Here is a 20335-nt window from a genome sequence, read left to right on the forward strand (position 1 = left end):
AGCAAATACTAAAAGTATTTGAGTAGATTTTGAGATCGAAAATAATTGCTAAACTCATCGCTAATTCGCTTCTACATTGGACGGTGTTTCTCTGACTCAACAAAGAGAGAGATTGAAGAAAAAAAGAGGAAAAGAAAAACAGGGATTGAAAATTGGGTCTTTACAGAAAAATATAAAATAAGTAGCTAGTATTTTTCTTTTCTCTTTCTATTCAATAAATGTAATTGTGGGTGTTACAAGCAGTTGAATTTCAGCGATTTCATAATTCATACAAGCCATATGTATACAGAGTGAATTTCTAACGACTGAACGGTTTAATAAGCATGCGCTAATATTCTAGAGCAAGAGAAATTATTTTGCCAGGACTACCAACGTTCGTAAATTCAGATGACCGACTACTGTAAAAATTTTTTAAATAAATCGCAGCGACCCGCGAATGTTGGTAGCCCTGGCAAAACAACTGCGCTTGCTCTCGAAGTTTAGCGCATGCGCATCAAACTATTCAATGCTTAAAAATTAAAGTTGGTAAATTGTTGTACACTGTATCGTGACCCAGGCCGTGGGACGAAACTATCACATCAACGAGTCAATTACAAATCCAGGCAACCCGGAAAATGGTAAGCCTGTACCCTCGAGACAGCGAGGATATTACTTTCACGGGTGACTGAACCCCAAGGCACGATACAAGGAGTAAACGCAATGTGCAAAGACAGAACGCAAAGATGCTTGTATCACTCAAGTACGCCCATTCAAAGTTCAGGGTTGCCCTAATGGATGTGTGGGAAGAAGAAGACTATGTACGTACACTACCGAAATGTGGCAAGTGCGCGACAACAGATTTTTCCCGCGCGCAGAGGGCGCCACCGGCAATCGAAGCGATTGGACTGAAAATCGGAGCTAAGCGCTCGGCGCGAGAGAGTGTTCCAAAATTATCACCATGCGCGACAGGTCGCTAAGCGGGACTCGGATCAGCCGATACACCCGGTAACAGAAATTAGAAAAAACGATGAAAAAAGACATTAGAAAAGCCGATGAAAAAAAAATTAATTAGAAAAAATGATCCACAAGAATAGAATAAAAAGAAAATGAGAAAGAAAAAAAAAAAAAAAGGTCCCATTCTGATTTTTGTGTGAAAATGTTCCGTTTCGGTAACTAAACGAGTTTTTTTTCTTCTTTCGTAAAAAAGTCAATTTGGACGTTTTGCGACGGGCTTGAAAATTCATAGGTCAGAGACGAGTGAGGCAGATTTTCACCGGTCGTATTAACGCGTAAAAAGTTTTCGGTGAAATAAAAAATTTTCATGGTCAACCGTTTACTGAGCAGACGTGGTAAAACCCCATACATACATATAAGGCACACCATGGGTCGCGTAATGTTGTTGTAGATTCAAACCTATTACACTCTCGTAAATTTCTGTCGAAACGAAAGAAACAAAAAAAAAAAACACGACCCAACTATTTTTCCCTTCTCCGATCGGATACGCGCGCGAACTTTTTTTTTTTTTTTGTTTTTGCTCGCCAACAACACAAGACAAGACTCGCAATTAATTCGGGCTCGGCGTTCAAGTTTTCCAAGAATTGATACGCCAAGATGAGGGTTGATAGGGGGGAGGGGGTAAAACTGCCAGGAGCCAGAGTCGAGTCGTGACAACCTACACGAGGTCTGGACGACCGTCGTCCCGACGCCGCGAGGCGACGTAATTAATCCTAACGAAAATGAACGCCCCTGAATCCCTCGCAAAAGCTCGCACAAGCTGCGACGCCGATGTAACAAGGAGTTAGTTACTTTTTCACCGCCACCCCCGGGGGGCCCTACGTCTTCACCACGCGTTATACGCTACCTGGCGAAGGGCACGTGCCAAAAAGGGGGCAGGGGAGGGAGGGGGGGGGGGGGGGGGGGAATCAAGGGAAACGACGTTTTTCTCGTTCGCCGTTGGCGGGGAGGGGAAAGCGGGGGCGGCGGGTTCGTACTAATCAACCTAATTCCTAACTTGTAAAACACACAAGCCGGTCCGCTGTCCTAACAAGGTTATCCCTTGTTAGGCATCGAACCCTTCTGCTGCGCGGAAACTACCTTTCCTGCAAGGGCGCAGAAACGAACGGCCGGAAGCTTCTGCAAGCACGTTGGGTTTTACTCTATGCGTTGAAAAATGCAGACGCAACCGACAATTTCGGTATCTCGTTTTCAGGGGCGGTGAAAAAAAGAAAAAAAAACTCCGACGAGATCGCGAGAACGAGGCTTTTTTCTTTTTGAGAATTGTTCTTTTTTTTTCCGCAGCCAACAAGAATCAGAGATAAATTTCATGGTCGTGGGTGGGTCGTGTTTTTTTGTTTTTTTTTTTTTTGGAAATTAATTTCGCACAAGTGCAGACCGGAAAATTGAACTTACTTGATACACTGGTCTTAATTTTTTTTTTTTTTTTATTTTGTTACCACACATAATTTCTTGCAACCGTTGCGATAGATATTTGATATTTGTGCAACGGCGTGAAATTGACGTTTGTCTGACAATGAGAGAAAAAAGAAGAAAAAGTAAGAGAATATAAACAAACAGATCTAATGCTGAAAATAAGCAGAAAATGTAGCAATAAAAACTTGAGTAATATAATTATAGTGAATAGCTTCTGATTTTACCGCCACAACATATTCTAATTTAATTTAAACAACATTTGACCCGTTAATTTTCCAACGATACTTATCATCCGTTTTATTTATAGAATGCAGTCTCGACCTCGGCTGTACGTGACGGATTTTTCGATACACGTCGTTGTATCCAATCAAAGCTGAGTGCGTCTCATCCCCGAACATCACCCCCGAAAAACTAACTTTGGGACAGATCTTTTTGCACGTTATCACACGATCAAATCAATCCCTGCAGTTGAAACGCGTGTTCGGTGATTTCTGTATCGCGTTTGCTCGATTTTTTGCTGGATAAAATACGACAATTATTTTCCAGGAATTTTTTCATCGATAAATTCGTTTGTTTTGTTTTTATTTTTTTTTACTTCTTTCTTCCATCATCCGCGTCGTAACTGTCAGAAAATTATTTACGAACGTTTCGAAGATATCAAAGCGATCGGTTTGAAAAATTTTCACCGTTTTTTTCGATCTTAATTTTACATTCGTTCGTTGTATTTTTTTTTTTTCTTACATAGTGGAATAATTGTAATATTTTTCTGAATTCGTTGATCGTTGTAACGACAGGCTTTCACACGAGTCGCAGTTCAGTTTAACGAAGAAGAGAAATGGCACGCTAAGGAGGTTTTCTAAATCGAACTTTTCAACAACCTTTGTCTCGTCACTCAGCGACGTTTCGATAAATTTTCAAACCGACTGTACATCGAACACCCACACATCCTTAATCAAGCGGGTTCTCTACTCCGAACGAAATGTTGCGCCGTCGCTGCATTTTCGCGTCCGGCAAGGGAGGGAAGAGCGCATTGATCAAGTCGATAACGGGGTTAATTAATCGAGTAGGTACCTACCTACGTCCGTGGCGTATGTAGAGGGTTGGAAATTCGAGCAGGCATCGGGATCGGATAGTTAAGGGCCGGAGGGCGGAGAGCGGGATACGGGAAAGATAGAAAGTCCAACGGGACAAATTGCCTTAATTAAGAGATATTACCACCCGGAGAGTCGCGGAACTTTTACCCCGATGGGAATTCCGGGCGCGGGTCAGCCGAGAATTGACCCTTTCTAGGCACGGCGCAAACTGACGAAGGGATGGGCGTTACACGCACTTGCTTAACTGACTCTCGGACTTCGTAAGACCGCTTCCCAAAATCCAATCATTCTTACACCCCTGAAGCGGTTTCACCCGGTCTTCGGTACGGGTGGACTTGAAATTTATTTGGAGTTTGGAAAAGTTGGCATAGGGACAATTTTTTAGGTATATCGGCGTGACGGAAGAAAGAAGGAAAATCGTAGTATAGGCTTACAACGATTTGGACATGAATATTATTCGGTCGTGGAGTCCGCATCGGGATTTAGGAAAATGGACAAAATCGTGCCAACGAGCCGTTTTGGAACGGCCACGAGCCAGCCATCGAACTTTACATTCTCACACTGCAGGTTCCAAGTTCATAGAGAAGAAAAAACAATGATATCCAATTCGAATTTTGAACTGCAAATTCAGATTGGTAATTAAAGATTTGAAGCCCTTGGATACAATATTGTATGAAAAAGTGATGATTTTATTTATTTTGAACCACTGCAGTGGATCCAACGTTACAAATTTTTGAAGCCTAACCTTGGATTCGTTATCGATTAACCAGAAAACCTCCACCTATCAATTTTTACGAAAATCGGAATATTTATACATTTTTTCCAGCATATTATTGGATTGTCATTTTGGATTTCACAATCTGAGCAAACCGACGATTACCAATGTTCATAAAAATTCCAAAATTCCAATTTAAAAAAATTGAAGAGTTAAGATATCGATCAAACTCTGACGTTTCTCAACCGATTTCAATGTCTTCGGATTCATTTTGTTCGATTTTATAAACATTACACCGTGATCGCAACTCGCTACTGTAACTATCGTGGAATATCTGTTTCGCGGTACTTACAAAAATGTATAATTTTTCATGAGCTCTAGAGAAAACTGTTTGTTTAATTCTTTCCAATCGATCTCTGAATATCTCCAAGATGAATACAGTAGGCCTAAAAACATTAGACCCGGATCAAAAAGACCAGACGAGTATAATAATTCTAAACGTTACAATTACAAAACCTCCTCTTCGAATTCTCAACAACTCAGCTTGTGTTTGTCGAATATTGTCAGAATCGTATTAAGAACGTTGTTTTGCTAACGTTCGCGCGCAAAAAAAAAAAAAAAAAAAAACTATTAAGAAGAGAAAAAATCGTTGGAATACAATTTATCGAAAAAATAAAAACAGGGGAAAAAAGGCAAAAGTTGCTACGCGGAGATTCAAAGTTTTTCAATGATAATTCGCGTCGCGCGGCTTTCAAGCTCTCGGACCGAGAAGGAGGAGGAGGGGGGTGACGAGGGGGGTAACCTTGGATTGCTTAATCCGGAATAATACTGATTAGACTACGAAGAGGGTCGTCCACGGTTCGGTGCTTGCCGCGTAACACAGTTCCTACGACGACGAGTCCGCTGCTCTCAAAGAGAGAGAGAGAAAGAGAGAGAGAGAGAGAGAGAGAACCTCCAGGTACAATTAGGTTCGCACCCCTGGGTGCCATTCCTCTTATTTCTACCCCTAAGTCCTCCCCACAGATTGAACATTTTCCGACAAAAAGGAAAAACCAGTTGGCTGGCTTACCCTCATCTCATTCTCCCCTCCTCACCTCCTTGTCCTCCTTCTTCTTCTTCTTTTTCTTCTACTCCCCGAAGCCATCCTCTATCCCGACCTGTATAATTGCTCCGAATTAAATTCATCTCTCCTTCTATTCGGCGTATATACATATTATAGAGTAAAAGGGCACCACCTGTTCAACGAAAAAAGCAATTCCTCGTTACGATCTTTCCGCGGAGTTCAACTTCAGACACAGTTTTTCTGCCAGAAAGATGGTAGAAAATTTTTTTATCGGGACGAAAGTCACCGCGACAGTGGTAATTATAATTAATAAAATTATCGCTCGAGCTGTGTTATTGTATTATTTATTCACATTTATGCGACCGTGTACGGAGAAAATAGAGAATTTTTTATTAAAATAATGTTACTCAATTTTAAATCCGTAAATTTTATTATATATTGAAATGTAAAATTCATTTTAGTGTAAATAAATTAGACGTAGAATATTACAATAATTATAGTGATACTTATTCGTTTCAGAAATAAAAATTTTACATTTGAAATCAATATTTAAATATAAATAAAAACAATTAATAGTTTTCCTAAAAAAATTTTAAAAAAAGCATGTAGCTGAATATGAAAATCTTATTCTTATTATTCCTGATGTTATAGAAATTAATAATGTTTTAGGTAATAATAAAACGAAGGTTGAAAACTTGTATTGCCGAAATTGGATGCGCTGATTGAAAAAATATCTAATTCTTGAGATTGAGGAAAAATTTCACATGAAAAATCCTCACAATTATCAATTACTGTACGTATAGAGGAATTCGTTACTGTATAATTTTCCTATCGCAAAAACCGTATAATTACATTTATCAATCAAGATCAATTATGTTGGTAAACGAAATTCGAAGTACCTACGCGATTTTCAAAGTAAATTTTTACAGTGTATAAGAGCAATAACTGATAAACCGTACGCGTATTTGTTGTTCGTTTTCTGCGTAATTCGAGAGGAATGAAAAATTTATCGTTGGTCAGTTTGAACTGTTTGTCGTATAAACACCGTTGTTTAACGGCTACAGAACGTATTACGTAAAACCGGAACCGTGGATGTGGGATCCAGTAAATGCAGCAGCGGAAACTGATACGAGTCTGTTTGTGAGTAAAGAGAAGCGGTGCGCGGATTAGAGCGAAATAACCGTATGCGGTTTATTCATATTTTGCAGCTACGATACGAAAGTACGGAGTGAAAAATATCACTCAGCTCCGCCATCTGTATGAAACTAAAAAGGAAAACATGTTTTTGAATAACCAAAAAACGGTAAGATAACACAGAGAGCGAATAACAAATTAACGAATGAAAAACGAAACACGCAGACGCGGATTAACGAAAATCGCGACAAAGTAAACATGATGAAAAATTAATTGTTTCTATGCACAAAGAGAGAAAGAGAGAGAAGAATCGAAATTAATTTAATATCAGCGTGCGGGATGAAAATAAAACCTGCGTAAAGAACGAAATTTGTTTATTTTTTTTTTTTTTTTTCTTTCCATTCTTGCGTCACGTATATATGCTGTCATAGAATTCAATTGCGGCTAATTGCCGTGCACGTTTTCTTTTTTCATGAGATTCAAATTTCCAACGCAATTATACAAGGTGGTCTCATTTAATCGCACCGATCGAATATCTCGGAAACTAGAAGAGATACGAAAAAAAGTTTTTCTTTGATTTGTCGATTCCGACACTTTCCTCATTTTTCGAGTATGCATCGTGATTCTAGATTGGGAACAAATTTTTTTTTCCCATGACTGGCTGATGGCGGCTTTGAAGTTGTATTCAATAACATACGTACAAATATATTTCATTTTTCAATATTGTCGAAGAAATTTCAAAGATTTTCATCGGGTTAAATACTCGGCAACTTTCCGTCGAAATAAAACGTCAATTCTCGGGGTTTGAAAAAATTACGAATGCTGTATTCGAAGTGATCAAGCATCTCACATGTATCCCCTCAAACGCGAACAGTAATGAAACTTTGGGGATTGACGACTTGTCTCTTTGTAAAAATTTTGACAAATCAAAAACTTTTGCTTTTAATGCGGTAATAGTAAGAAAATACGTGTTCCCCATCTAAAATCAAAAAATATTTGACAAGATCACTAATTATAAAGTAGCGCAATTTACAAATCAACCAATATCAGCATTATCTTTCCCCCTCGAAAGCCTCCAAGTCTTATACAACAAACATTCTCTTCTATCTCATCTAGTGTTCTAAATATTCTCCCGGGACGATTAAAAAAAACCACACTGAGAATAATTTCATTTGGTACAGTAACTAGAAAAAATTCGGTAAAACAGGTATCGTTAAAAAAAAACTGTTTGAATATTGTTGGAATTACGAAAAACGAGGTACGCCTAACCATTTTACGCTATTGTCGATCCTTTTTTGGTTATTGCAACGCAAAATCAGTTTGTGAGGTTTGCTCTACTTTTTTAGTCTAACAAGGCCTGAACGTCAATTTATCGTTGCACAAGCGTTAAATTTTCGCAACAGTTGCAAGAAAATCTAGCAACGTTGATCGTAATGAGAGAGAATAGTAACGGATACCAGACTTTCCGGTAACAGCTAGAAAACTAATTTTCATTTTGTACCTCGAATTATATTTTTCGATCGTGGTAAAAAATGAAAATAGTCAAGGACTGATCGGTAACCGGAAGTAAAAATTTCTCTCAGTGCATCCTGCATATAAATCGTCATTCAAATTTACACGCAGTCTCTGAATAACCGAACTAACGCGTGCACAATGTCTAACTGTGAGAGAAAATCAGGAACGTTTCTATAAACTTGACGAGGACGAACCGCAGCAAAGCACACAGAGCTTTAATCCTGCAGAGGAGTTTCGGACGCGACTTTGTACGAAAAGTTAGTCGCCGCCTCGGTTTCAAGTCCGTTTTACAGGCGGGCAAGTTGACTCTTGGCCAACCTGCGGCAAGTGCCTCGCCGTCTTTATCACTCGGGTTAGCTGCCGGTTTGTAGCTAAGCTTTCACCCCCGAAGAAAATCATTTTCACGGTCCACCCGCGGTGGTTCGACGAATGGAAGATGGAAAATCGTCGGGTCAGCTGGCCCCGTTTCCATGACTAACGATCATTAGAAAACTTGAGATTCAAACTCCTTCGTAATCTCCGAGCCGTTATAGTCTCTAATCCCCCCACCCCCGAAATACGTGCACTGAGCGAAATTTCCGCTCAGTTTTGAAATGCAAAATTTACAACCCGAGAAATTGTTCGATTGGAAGTGAAAGCAACGCTTCCGGATCATCGACATCGAATTAAAGAGACTTGCCAACGATTTTTAGTGCTTTCTGGACTGGACAGAATCACGTGAGGTTACGAAAATGTATTACAAATGATACGAAACGATGGAAAGTCGTTGGAAATCATTGAAAATCTATGGAAATCAACGAAAGCACGCGACGAGATGTTGAGTCGATGAAAACGATAATGAATTGAAACGATTTGCCGCAAAAATTGAAACGATTTTCACGATTTCCAACACTTGCCGAACGATTTCTTCCTCAAAGTTAAAAAAGATCCTGCGATTTCAAGTGATCCGCAATGATAACAAAACGACTCGAGTTATCTCGATTGATTCCTCGTTACTTCGAAGAGAAATTCAGTCGTCAAAGCAATTCCTTCGATCTTCCGCAACCGTTAAGTTTACGACCTCCTTGAATAAATCAAAGTCCTTTCCTCATACACCGCAGAGACTAATGACCTCGGTCATAATTCTCAGCACTGTTTAGCCAGCATATCGTGCAGGTCGTGATTTATCCTTGAGGAGACTGAGGCGATCGGTAATCGACGAATCGATCGATCGGTGTTTGCCAAGGGGAAGGTTTATTCTGCGGAACCAATTTGACATGATGCATATTTAAGTGTTTATTCAGCCCTTGGTAGTAAATAGAGTTCGACCGACGCACGATTTTCATCCGTAGACGAAACCGTAAAAGAACATTCGGCTCCTCTTCCAGTTTCGACCAGAACCGAAACTTACGTAGTTAAATTATAATCTAGTCAAATCTTCGTTATACCCTGAAATCTAGTGTTTTTCCCAGCTTTGTAACAGATTATTGGATTAGATTGAACAAAAGACTTGAATTTATTAGAAATCACTTTATTTTTGGAATGCAATGTAGGTACAAAATTAATTTCAAACACACCCGACACGAACGCTAGTTTCTGGCCGAAAGCGAAACAGAAATTTCGGTCATTCTTCAGTATTTAATATAAACCCCATTGAGAAAAATTGAGTAAAACAGGTATCGTTGAAAAAACTGTTTGAATATTGTTGGAATTACGAAAAACGAGCTACGCCTAACCATTTTGCGCTATCGTCGATCCTTTTTTTAGTAATTGCAACGCAAAATCAGTTTGTGAGGTTTGCTCTACTTTTTTAGTTGAACAAGGCTTTAACATCAATGTATCGTTGCACAAGCGTTAAATTTTCGCAACAGTTGCAAGAAAATGTAGCAACAGCGATCGTAATGAGAAAGAACAGTAACGGATAGAAAACTAATTTTCATTTTCTACCTAGAACTATATTTTTCGATTCTGGTAAAAAATGAAAATATTTGAGAACCGAGCGGTAACCGGAACTAAAAATTTCTCTCAGTGCATCGTTTCTACGAAATATAGTAATCAGAAAATATCGATCTACGTCTGCAAGAATCACAACTGAATATGTAATGAAATCCCATATCAATCCAATACATATATATATATATATATATATATATATATATATACACGTATGTACATAAGTACGTATAATACACACGCGTCGGGGATACAGATAGTGTATTTGTCAGAGATCATTACTTGAGTTAAAACTTGCGTAGGCTGAGACGTTCGTCGGCGACATCAAACGCGTCTGAAACGTCGTTACAGGAGCTTACCACTTTATACTCCGATCCATGCGGCAGCAGGATGTACTTTCACCCTGCATGAATTCCGACTCTTTGACTGCTGTGTGAAAGCTCGCCTCCTTACCGACATCCCTCCTACCTACACAATGAATTAATGCGTACTTATACCCATACGTATATAATACAATATATTATTCAAAGGTCTAAGCGAGCCGCGTAATCGTTGTTCCTCGTCTTTGTCATTTTGACGTACGTTTGTATCTACGCGCGTAAAAATCGCCGGGCAGGAAATACGCCATCGAAGGTGTATATGTGTATGCATATATATATATATGTGTGTGTGCGCGTGCGTATGTAAGCAATGTCTGAACCGACTCCCTTACCTTTAATCATTACCCCCCCCCCCCTCCACCGATTAACCTCCACCACAAAAGATTCATTTAATCTCGCTACTGTCCGTCTTACATATGTAGGTACGTATAGCTGACGGCAAGAATCCATGGGCATGGGTATATATATATATATACGTAGTATATATTACGTATGTACTCGACTGTGTTATCATGACTAATTTAACGGTATCAAGAGGTTCAAAAGCGACCGGGCAAACGGGATGAAATTCCACGAAACTGGGAACGGGCCGGATTCGAATAACCGCAACCAGTGAAAAGCCGCTTTTTGATCCCTGGGTAAACTAACGCGAGCTTTCGACGCCGGGGAAATTTGAATTGGAACCAACGAGTGGATTTTCTTACGTTAGAAATCGGATCATTGTGTGCGATCAATTGGTGTAACGCTCGTAGTGAACGGATTCGTTTTAGCGCGGTGCCTACTTTTTTTCTTTTCATCTCGGGTGAAAAAAACTTGTCACAGATGAGACGGCGGGAATCTTGAGTCCGATCTTGAAATTCAAGGGTTTTTTTCCACAACTAAACAACACAGGGAAATGTTTTACCTTTTTTTCTTTACGTTCAATTGCTTCACTGACAATGAGAGAAATTTTTAGTTCCGGTCACCGCTCGGTTCTTATCTGTTTTCATTCTTTACCACAATGGAAAAATATAGTTGTAGGTAGAAAATGAGAATTAGTTTTCTAGCTGTTGTCAGAAAGTCTACTTGGCCAAATTCAATGCTAACAATTTGAAAAAAACTCAAGAACCGTTTTATCCAACGTGTTACTCGAAAGACGAAACCTTGAATTCGGATCTTAAGATTCCTATCTTGTTTCTCTTGGCTTATTTTTCATTTTTGTTACATTTGCAATAAATTTCTCAGGTATCGTTGCGGAACGAAACGTCGTGTAGAGTAAATTAGGAATTCGGTCTGCCTTAGGAACGAGTCAGCGGGTATAATGAGACAGAGAAATTATACGGAAGTGCCGCGGAGAGGAAACCGGCGGCGAGAGAGAAAGAAAAGAATTCCACGGGCGAGTCGGAAAATGGTAAGAAAGGCACGGAAGTGGACCGAGATTTATTGAGAAGGAGAGTTGAAAAGTTGCCGGAGGCTGAAACGCCGCTGAGATGCCGAAGCGAGATGCGCCGTTTCTCGGCCAGCGAAGATAACGCCTCCCGGATTAACCCATCCCATCCTGAACCACGCGTGATAACGAATCTCTCCTCGATAAACTCGCCGATCCTTTCCGCCGCCATTGCTCTCACCTCCTTCTTCATTTTCGTTCCGCGCGATTCCTCCTTCCGCTCCCACTTTCGACGATTTCAGTCAGAATCACGGTGTTTGTTAATCACGATCCTTCGACAGGACGTGCAATTTTTCAGGGTGCCGGGGAATTAGCCGAGATCGGGTAGACGTTCGATCGTTGTCAAACAACGCGAGTCGATGAAGAAAAACATTGTTCATTTTATTGAATTTAGATTTGAATAAATAAATTTTGATTCTGTACATCGATTAATGACCAAGATATTCGTTTATCGCTTGCAAAGTTTGCTCTTGTCTTTTTTAGGTTGATAAACAGGCCGTGAAGTTTTTCGTTGATAGCTATGACCAAAGACTTCAATACTTGTTGACGAACGTAAAAAAAAAAAAAAATACACAAAGATTTTGGTTATCATTCGATGTATAGAATTAACGTTTATTTATTTAGATAGAAATTTTTTCTTCCGTTGACCAGTAATTAGTTATCAATTTTGAACGAAAGTGATTTAAATGTGTAACCAAAGTTTGTTTAATCTTTTTTTACGGTAAATGAGTAATTTTTTTTTTTTTTTCAATTCGACATATCTTTCTGGTTTCGAAAAATGCAAACTTCGTCTAATAAAACTATTTTTTCTTTTATCGATTGCGTGGACAGAATGAAAATTTGACTTCTAGAAGCCAGACTAAAAATTCGCGTTGATCGGGGTAATTTATACAGTTTTCTTATAATGAACAACAACTCGTCGAAGTTATTGAAGGGACGAATGTATGTTACAGCATTTGAAATTTTTAAAGATGTGAAAATTTGATTTTTAGAGTTCTGAAAATTTAGAAAGTCCAAGTGATGAAAATTAAAAACATAAAACGGCAAAATCTAAAATTCGTAAATGATTTTACATTATCGCAACGAATTCCGACAATTCTATATTTTGGCGTTCTATATTCTCACCTTTTTATTTATTTACCTCTCCACGCTTCCATACTTCACAAATGAAGTTTTCGCTTCTTAAAAAATTCGATATCCCATCCTTTCTATTTTTTGATCCTTCTGCATTCTCACCCCTGCCCCTTGACCTCGAATAAATTAAATTAACGCCAATTTTCACCATAATTTCGGTTCAATTCTAAATTTAACTTGATCGACTCCGAGCAGTGTCATCTTTTTTCGTTCCATTGCTCATCGTTTCAAGCCGCGGCGATCTTTCCAGTCACGTATAAAAGCCGTTGTGCAAGCCGTAATAATTGCCGGTGTAACTGCGCACCGCGGTATCGCTGATCGGTATAATTTTTTCCCCATTCCTTTTTCCTCAGCTTTCGAACACCAGCAGCGGCAGCTACTGCAGTTGAAAGAGAAAAAATAAGTAGATAAAGAAAAGAGAGGATAAAAGAGAAGAAAAGGGAAGTGCGGGGGGGGGGGGGGGGAGGAGAAGCGCGAAAGAAAGAAAATAATCTTGAAATCCGTGAAAAGAAGGTGAAAGAGAGAAATGGCGGGATGCCGCCAATTCTCTTGACAATTTGACCTGGCGGTCTGCCAACCCGCGGCCAGTCGATTCAACTAATCTAAGTTGCTTAGCACGACTTCGACCCTCCGTCTTGCAGCCTCCTTCGCCCTCATCCCCTCCGACACGCCGAAGTCTTAGCCCCCTTGTATTACTCAAACCGCTCGATTCGCTCTGGCGAATAGAATATATGGGTCTCACTCATCGTCGGCCCATTGTAGGCATACCGTAAATTAAGAAAATTACGCGGAGCGACCAAAATTTACCTGTATCTCAAATGTGAGAACGCGATTAGATGCAAATAGGCTGCAAATTTACACCGAGAGAAATTTTTAGTTCCAGTTACTTATAACGATACCTGTTTTATCGAATTTTTCTAGTTACCGTAACAAATGAAATTTTTCTCAGTGTATGAAACGTGGTCACAATCGTCCTCGTAGGTTTAAAATGTGGAAAAAGCTATTCAAATATCGGGAACAACGAACGCGTAAACACTTTGTTCCTGCATTCTTTTCCTCTGACTTTGGCTTAATTACCGAACTTTGGATCATTCCGAGCGTAAAATCTACTGAGGAAACGTGGGAGCGAACAAACTGGTCTGGTTCAGGTTGAGAAGGTATTCTGGAGTTACGAGTGCAGGTTATAAACTAGTCAGTACTTGTACGCGGGGTGTTTCATACCAAACCGACCTACGTATACGACCCTCACCATCAGAAATTTTTTTTAATCTTACGTGTGGTGTAAAATGGACAAAAAAAAAAAAACATCTCTCACCAGGTTTCACGTTTCTCGGACACACACAGGTTTGATATTTACTGCTCGCAAAAACACAGAAACCCAAACGTTTCGAATGATTAGCCCCGATCGATTGACTGGAAATTTCATTTTTGTTTGTAGTTTTTCCGTATTGAAATTCATCCATTCGGGTGTTTCGTCGCCATACAGAAACCGTCCGCTACAGGTATACTCCGTTGAAAAAGATCGCTGTCGGCGAAAAATGGGATTATGAAAGACAACTTATTTCCACAGCGTGTAACCCGATCCGAAAATAGCCAAAGTAACGAAAAAAAAAAAAAAAAGTTCTGGAAGCACTTCTCGGTCGGAAATACGGGCGAAGAGTAAGGAATGCTCAATTTTTTATGCTTAATCCTCTCAGGGTCGCGCAGCGATTGCCGGAGGCAGCAGCGAATACGCATTGTATGTAACACAGTGGCAGATCGGCATGGACACAACGGGAAATTTAATTTCTGAGTAACCCTACACCGCCCTCGAACCCGCCGAGCTTATCCATTGTGCGAGAGCGGGCCGGAGACACTTGATCGCAGGACTCCATTTGCGGTTTAGCATAATGGTAACCCAAGGCGAGAGGGATATTCCACCGGCTATAATATCGTCGCCCGCGTCCCGTTCTCGCCAAGGGATAAAAATAAACAAGCCGAAGAGGAGAGCGGAGGAAGTGAAACGTCTGCGGGACTGGCGGCCCTTTAATCTCTAGAGAACTCATCCCGAGGGGGTGAAATTCCGACTTGCCGTGACCAATTTTCGACCAGCGGTGATCGTTGAGTGGAACCAAATATTATCACGAGCAGTGGTCCGGGTGGAGGTCGTTTTTTACGCGCGTTACTCCGAATCGCGGTGTGTTGGAAGTCGCCTTCCAACGTTCCACTAATATAGGCACGGAGTGACCAATCCTGATCAATGGACACCTGCTCCAAGGACTCGTTGGATGGAAGGCTGTTGGAAGTCGCCATACAACGTTTCACTAATTCAGGCATGGAGTAATCAATGTTGATCAATGGACGACTTGTTGAATGAAAGGCTGCTGGAAGTCTCCTTCTTCTAACGTTCCGCTAATTCAGGCATGGAGTGATCGATGCCGATGAATGGACTCCTGATACAATGACTGTTTTTGAAGAAAATGGTGTTGGAAGTCGCTTTCTGACGTTCCAATAATTGACCAATGCCGATCAACGGACTCCTGCTCCAATGACGAGTATGATTTACGGCCTCAAAATATCTCGACCTTGATCAGGATCTTTAGCCTTGGTTTGGCACGCGTCATTGGACCCCCAATGAAACTCCCTGATGATTATTGTGATAGTCACGAAACTTGAGTCGCGACAATCATCGCGATTCCAAGAAGTTCTTCCGTGTTTCATAAAAGGAGAAACGACCGTGGCGTGGGTGCTACAGGCTACGTCGATTCTTGTCGGTGGAACGCGACGCGCGTACTGTTCACAGGGTCGTAAAGACCCTTCCCCCACTTACGAATTGAGGGCTCGTAAATCTTTCGATGGCTGGGACAGGTATCTCACATGCATCGTTCGAGGAGTCGAATTAAGCGATTACGAAGGAAGGAGTGTGCCTCTCACTTCTCGAATTCAGTTTCTGAGGTCCCGCGCTCGGCTGATCCGAACCTCCATAATCCGGACAAATACTCCCGCGTCTAGACTCGCGGATCTTCCATAGTCCGAAGAATAAAGATACGTGACATTGAAAAAACACGTTAAGATGCGACGGATCAGGTGAACAGGGTTACGACTTTGCAAAGGTGGATTCGAACCAAGGTCAGAAGGGGATCGATTTTTGCGTGGAAAAAATTACGACGAGACACGAACGCTTTCTGGGAGTTGGTGGTGTACCGTATTACGACGATTCAACTGGAGAGAAGAGGAAGAGACGAAAGGTGGATGACGAGTTGTGGAGAGGCTTGCAAAGTGTCTTTTATTGCAGTCCTTGGAAAGTAGAGCCGGTATAACGTCGAAGGAGAAAGCGATTCACCGGAGGGGAAAACGTCCGACGTTTAGACAGAGGAGAAGCACCGTACATCAACGTTATAAACTTTTTGAAGGAGTGAGATTGCAATCATCCGAATGCTGCCAATTTTCATGCGGAGAACAGTCCGGATAATGAACCGCCCGCAGCTACTTCACTTTCTGACTGGTGGCAGCGATGTGGGAATATTTTAACAAAAGGATGCCTTTTTTTTTTATTTAGAAAAATAGAACCTGCAGGCGCTACGTGAAATGAATTCCAAATCTAATTTTGAATCTTTGAATTCACGAATTGGAACGAATATCGATCGACACTCTCACAATTGGCAAAGTTTGAAGTTTGAAAAGTGCAGATAAAGAAACGATAAGGTCACAATCAATTGTCACAGAGATTTGCGATGAAAAATTACCGGAAGCATTGCCGTAGTGATTGCGAAGAAATTGAGGGGTTGCGGATAATAACGTATTATGGCGGTGAAAAGTGAAAGCACGCGTACTGGGTGGAAAGAAAACAGCCATTGTGTGTTATACAGATCCAAAGAATGGAACGGAAGGAAGAAGAAAGGGATCTGGGTATACGTTGTGTGATTTTTGAAAGAAGAAAATGAATTAGGATATAACGTAACGTCGTTGCCAAAGGCATGCCAGCGCTCGGGTAGCTAACCCCTAATTTTTATTGCTGGGTAAATCGCTGCTGGGATCATTAGGCATTCTGTGTACAGTAACAATGAAAATCGTTGACTGTTACATCTGGCGTAATCAGAGCCATGCGGGCATTTTATCCCTACGAGGTTAATCTGGGTTTGGGGCTGCGGAAAACACGGCTAAAAACGCTGGTAAAAACGAATAACGGTAATGACAGTCTGCGGGATAAAAGAGAGAGGGAAAATTTGAAAATCGAGGAAAAAGTCGACGCAAATCTTGAGACATCTCGTCGCTGTACGATTCGAGAGTCTTTCCTCCTTATTGTGCCAAATATGATGAGATTTTAACCCTTTGAACCACATTTTATTGTGCTTAGTCAACTTTTGTAACAAGATGGTATTCTGTGGTTTCTTAGGCCGCTGATGACGAATCTGAAATAAGATTTTACAAATTCAAGATGGCGAATCCAAAATGGCGGATGAAAATTTCAAATTTGATCGATTCCAAGGTCAGTGATTGGATTCGCTATACTGAATTTTAAAAATCCGATTTCAGATTCGTAACAAGCGACCCCAAAAACTCCTGAACAGTGTTTTTTCTCCTAATTCGATCAAATTTGAAATTTTTGTCCGCCATATTGGATCCGTCATTTTGAATTATTGAAATTCGATTTCAGGTTCGTAATCAGCTACCCCAAGAACTTATTATCTATGTAAAACTTGTATTCGCGTAGAAGGCTAAGTTTCTCGGAGATGAATTATTCCTTCAATTTTCACGATATTTTTTCAATCTTGTTCCTAACGATAATAATTTACATCATACCGCAATAATTACTCTCGAATATCGAAAACCTATATACTGTACACTATCAGAAATAGGAAAAAATTGTTACGAAATATGTTGAAAAGTTTTCTAAAGATCCAAAAAATGTATGTAAAATAATATAAAATATAACTCAAGGGGTTAAATGCTAATTTAACCAGCTCTTTGGCAAGTTCTGGAAAAAAAACGGTGCCCTTGCCATTGTGAGAGTGAAAAATTCGTAATTTTTATTTCGGTGAAACAACCGCAGCGAAACTTTTCCCACTTTATAAATAATATGATTATTAGAGTTTTTAAATACACGTACATACCGTATCCAGCAGTTCAAAGCGAAAAGCTTTCATACCGCATCAGGCGGTCGTTGCGTCGTGTAAAATTTTAGGCGGTGATTATTTTTCATTGCGATTTTACCGTGAAAATTGCGTACAGCCTATTAATAAAAACAGACCTGTACAAACGTTTCTTCAACGTCCGATAGTTCGAATGAGTTATTCGTCCAGTCAACGCGTGCTTGCGGAATTTCATCAGACGGTGGGTTCGGCCCGGGAATCCCCGGCTCAACTCGAAGTGGTGGAATCTAGGTCTGTGATTAATGAGACGAGACAATAATCAGTCAAGCTTATACGCAAAAACCAGCAATTACTTATGCAGCCCCGCGTTGGGCAGCGCGATGATCAATCCATATCCACTTTCCAACTCTGTTTCAGGTTGGGTGTGATGAGGGGCGTGGGTTAAGCGAAAATTTCGCCGAGGTGCGAAAGGTGCACGTCTAAGGAAATATGCCGCCGTCTTTGATACCGCCGATTTTCAGCCCTTTGCTGCTGTTACTCGTCGCGGCCGACAACAGCTGGGCCTTCAATTCGCGACAAGGGGGTGAGTGACTAAAAATATAGTACAAAAAAAAAAAAAATACACAAACACACCCCTTGATGAATTTCCATAAAGTTTTTCGTTTGTTTTTTGTTTTTTTTTTTTAATTCACTTTTGATCGATCGAAAATGAAACACTTTGAAACAGAAATATGTCGATTCGGCCCTGCGGTTTCGTTTTTTTTTTTTTTTTGTTCTATTTTTTCTCTCCCTACCACCCCGCCAAATCAACTGTTCTTCGAAAGCCTTGCAGGCCGTGGTTTTGAACAGGTCAGAGGTCGCCGAGAATCACACTTACAAAGAGATTAACTTTATCGCGATGAATTCATCAGGGCTAGAAGGAGGAGGGGGACTGGTTACTTACAACTCCCGACTTGCCTTTCTCCTCTTTTCCTTTCTTTTCTTTTCTTCGAGCTTGTAATTCCCGTCGGGGAATTCAATGGGTGCTCGAGGAAATGAAGGTTGTATAATAATAATAATAATAATAATGATAATGATAATAATAATAACAATAATAAGAACAACAACAATATAATAGTAATAATAATAACAATAACAACAACAACAACAACAACAACAACAACAACATAATAGTAATAATAATAATAGAAACGCGAATGGTGTAGTAACTACATTCACCAGTACACGGAATACAGGTAAATACATACACGTATAACACATATATTTAATTGGGGTAAAATTTATGCCCGCCAAAAAGAACTTCTTTTGAAGAAGCATTCGCCTAATCGCAAAGCAAATATAAGACTATCTGATCGAATTTTAATGGGCACCTCGCGTGCGGCGCCGCCGACTCACCGGGGCTCGTGGCTACAACAACCCCCGAGGTTACTCTCGGCAGGGGTGCGTTGGACCCTCAACCACCTCCCACCTCCTCGGACAATATCTTCGTATGGCGAATTTACAGCGTATAAACACGGTGTCTCAGTTATCGCGTAACTTTTATTACCTTATTGCGCTTTATTGCCGGCCGTTATACCTGCAGATACCTCTCACCACCCTCAGAGCCACGCGGGTACCTACATCCGGGCTTATTCGACATCCACCTACTTGCACGGTCGAATCCCACTTTCCCTGCATTTCTGTGCAGAGAATTACCCCGCGTTTCGCGTTTATACCGTACATGGACGACTGATTCTACGTACTGCTCACAGATGTATACCGGGACAATCTGTTGAAACTTGAAAATGAACCGCGCATGCGCGAGTTTTATCGGCTGTTCGCGCAGGCTGGCCAATCCGAGTTTCCAGCTGTCGAACTCTTTCTGCCGGCGATGCGGTTGATACGAATTTTCGAGGTTAGAATCTCAAATAATCGAGGCAGCGACTCGGAAAGGTTTCGGAAGCGTTTGTTGTCGGGTCGGAAAGTTGATTCTTCGAAGAACGCTCGGAATTCAACGCTTACGCTCTTTGAAAATTCAAACGTCGACATTTTGCGTAGGTTGGCCCGCCTGCGTCGCGGACTAAAATATCGCTGCGGGAAGATTTGGCCGACCAATGAGGTTTGATTATTTGGCGCATGCGCGGTTCATTTTCAAGTTTCAAGAGATTGTCCCGGTATAAGTCAAGAACGGCCCGTCAAGCTTCACGATATCTTGGTTTTTCTTTTTCTTCCTCTTAAAAAAAAATTGAGAACAACAAATCACAGTATCAAAAATGAAACTCAATCTCAGTATGATGTGGAAAAATATACATTTTTTTCGGATCATTCAGGATTTTTTCACTGTGTCTTGATTGCAGTACGAAAAAATATTCACTTTTGCTTAGCAACCGAAAAACAGCAAACTAAAACTTGCTTGAAAAACAAAAACAGAAGATTTCAGGACAAAAATATCCACAGTAAATTAAATTTAGTGCAATTTTTA

General features: G+C 40.5%; 1 protein-coding gene across 8 annotated transcripts in view; it reads left to right on the forward strand.

Annotated features, from left to right (window-relative positions):
* LOC107225685 overlaps positions 1-20335 on the forward strand; it is a 155073-nt gene that overhangs the window by 68388 nt on the left and 66350 nt on the right. For 7 of the 8 annotated variants that reach the window (XM_046737199.1, XM_046737197.1, XM_046737198.1 and 4 more), the window contains one exon: positions 18292-18457. In XM_046737199.1, coding sequence (XP_046593155.1) covers positions 18364-18457 — 94 coding nt within the window. In that variant the 5' untranslated portion in view covers positions 18292-18363. Of the gene's footprint in view, positions 1-7278; positions 7289-16129; positions 16138-17019; positions 17026-18291; positions 18458-20335 lie in introns of those variants that run through there. The other variant, XM_046737202.1, reaches the window with a different exon arrangement.

The sequence above is a fragment of the Neodiprion lecontei genome, chromosome 4 (genome assembly GCF_021901455.1).
Source record: "Neodiprion lecontei isolate iyNeoLeco1 chromosome 4, iyNeoLeco1.1, whole genome shotgun sequence".
Lineage (NCBI taxonomy): Eukaryota > Metazoa > Arthropoda > Insecta > Hymenoptera > Diprionidae > Neodiprion > Neodiprion lecontei.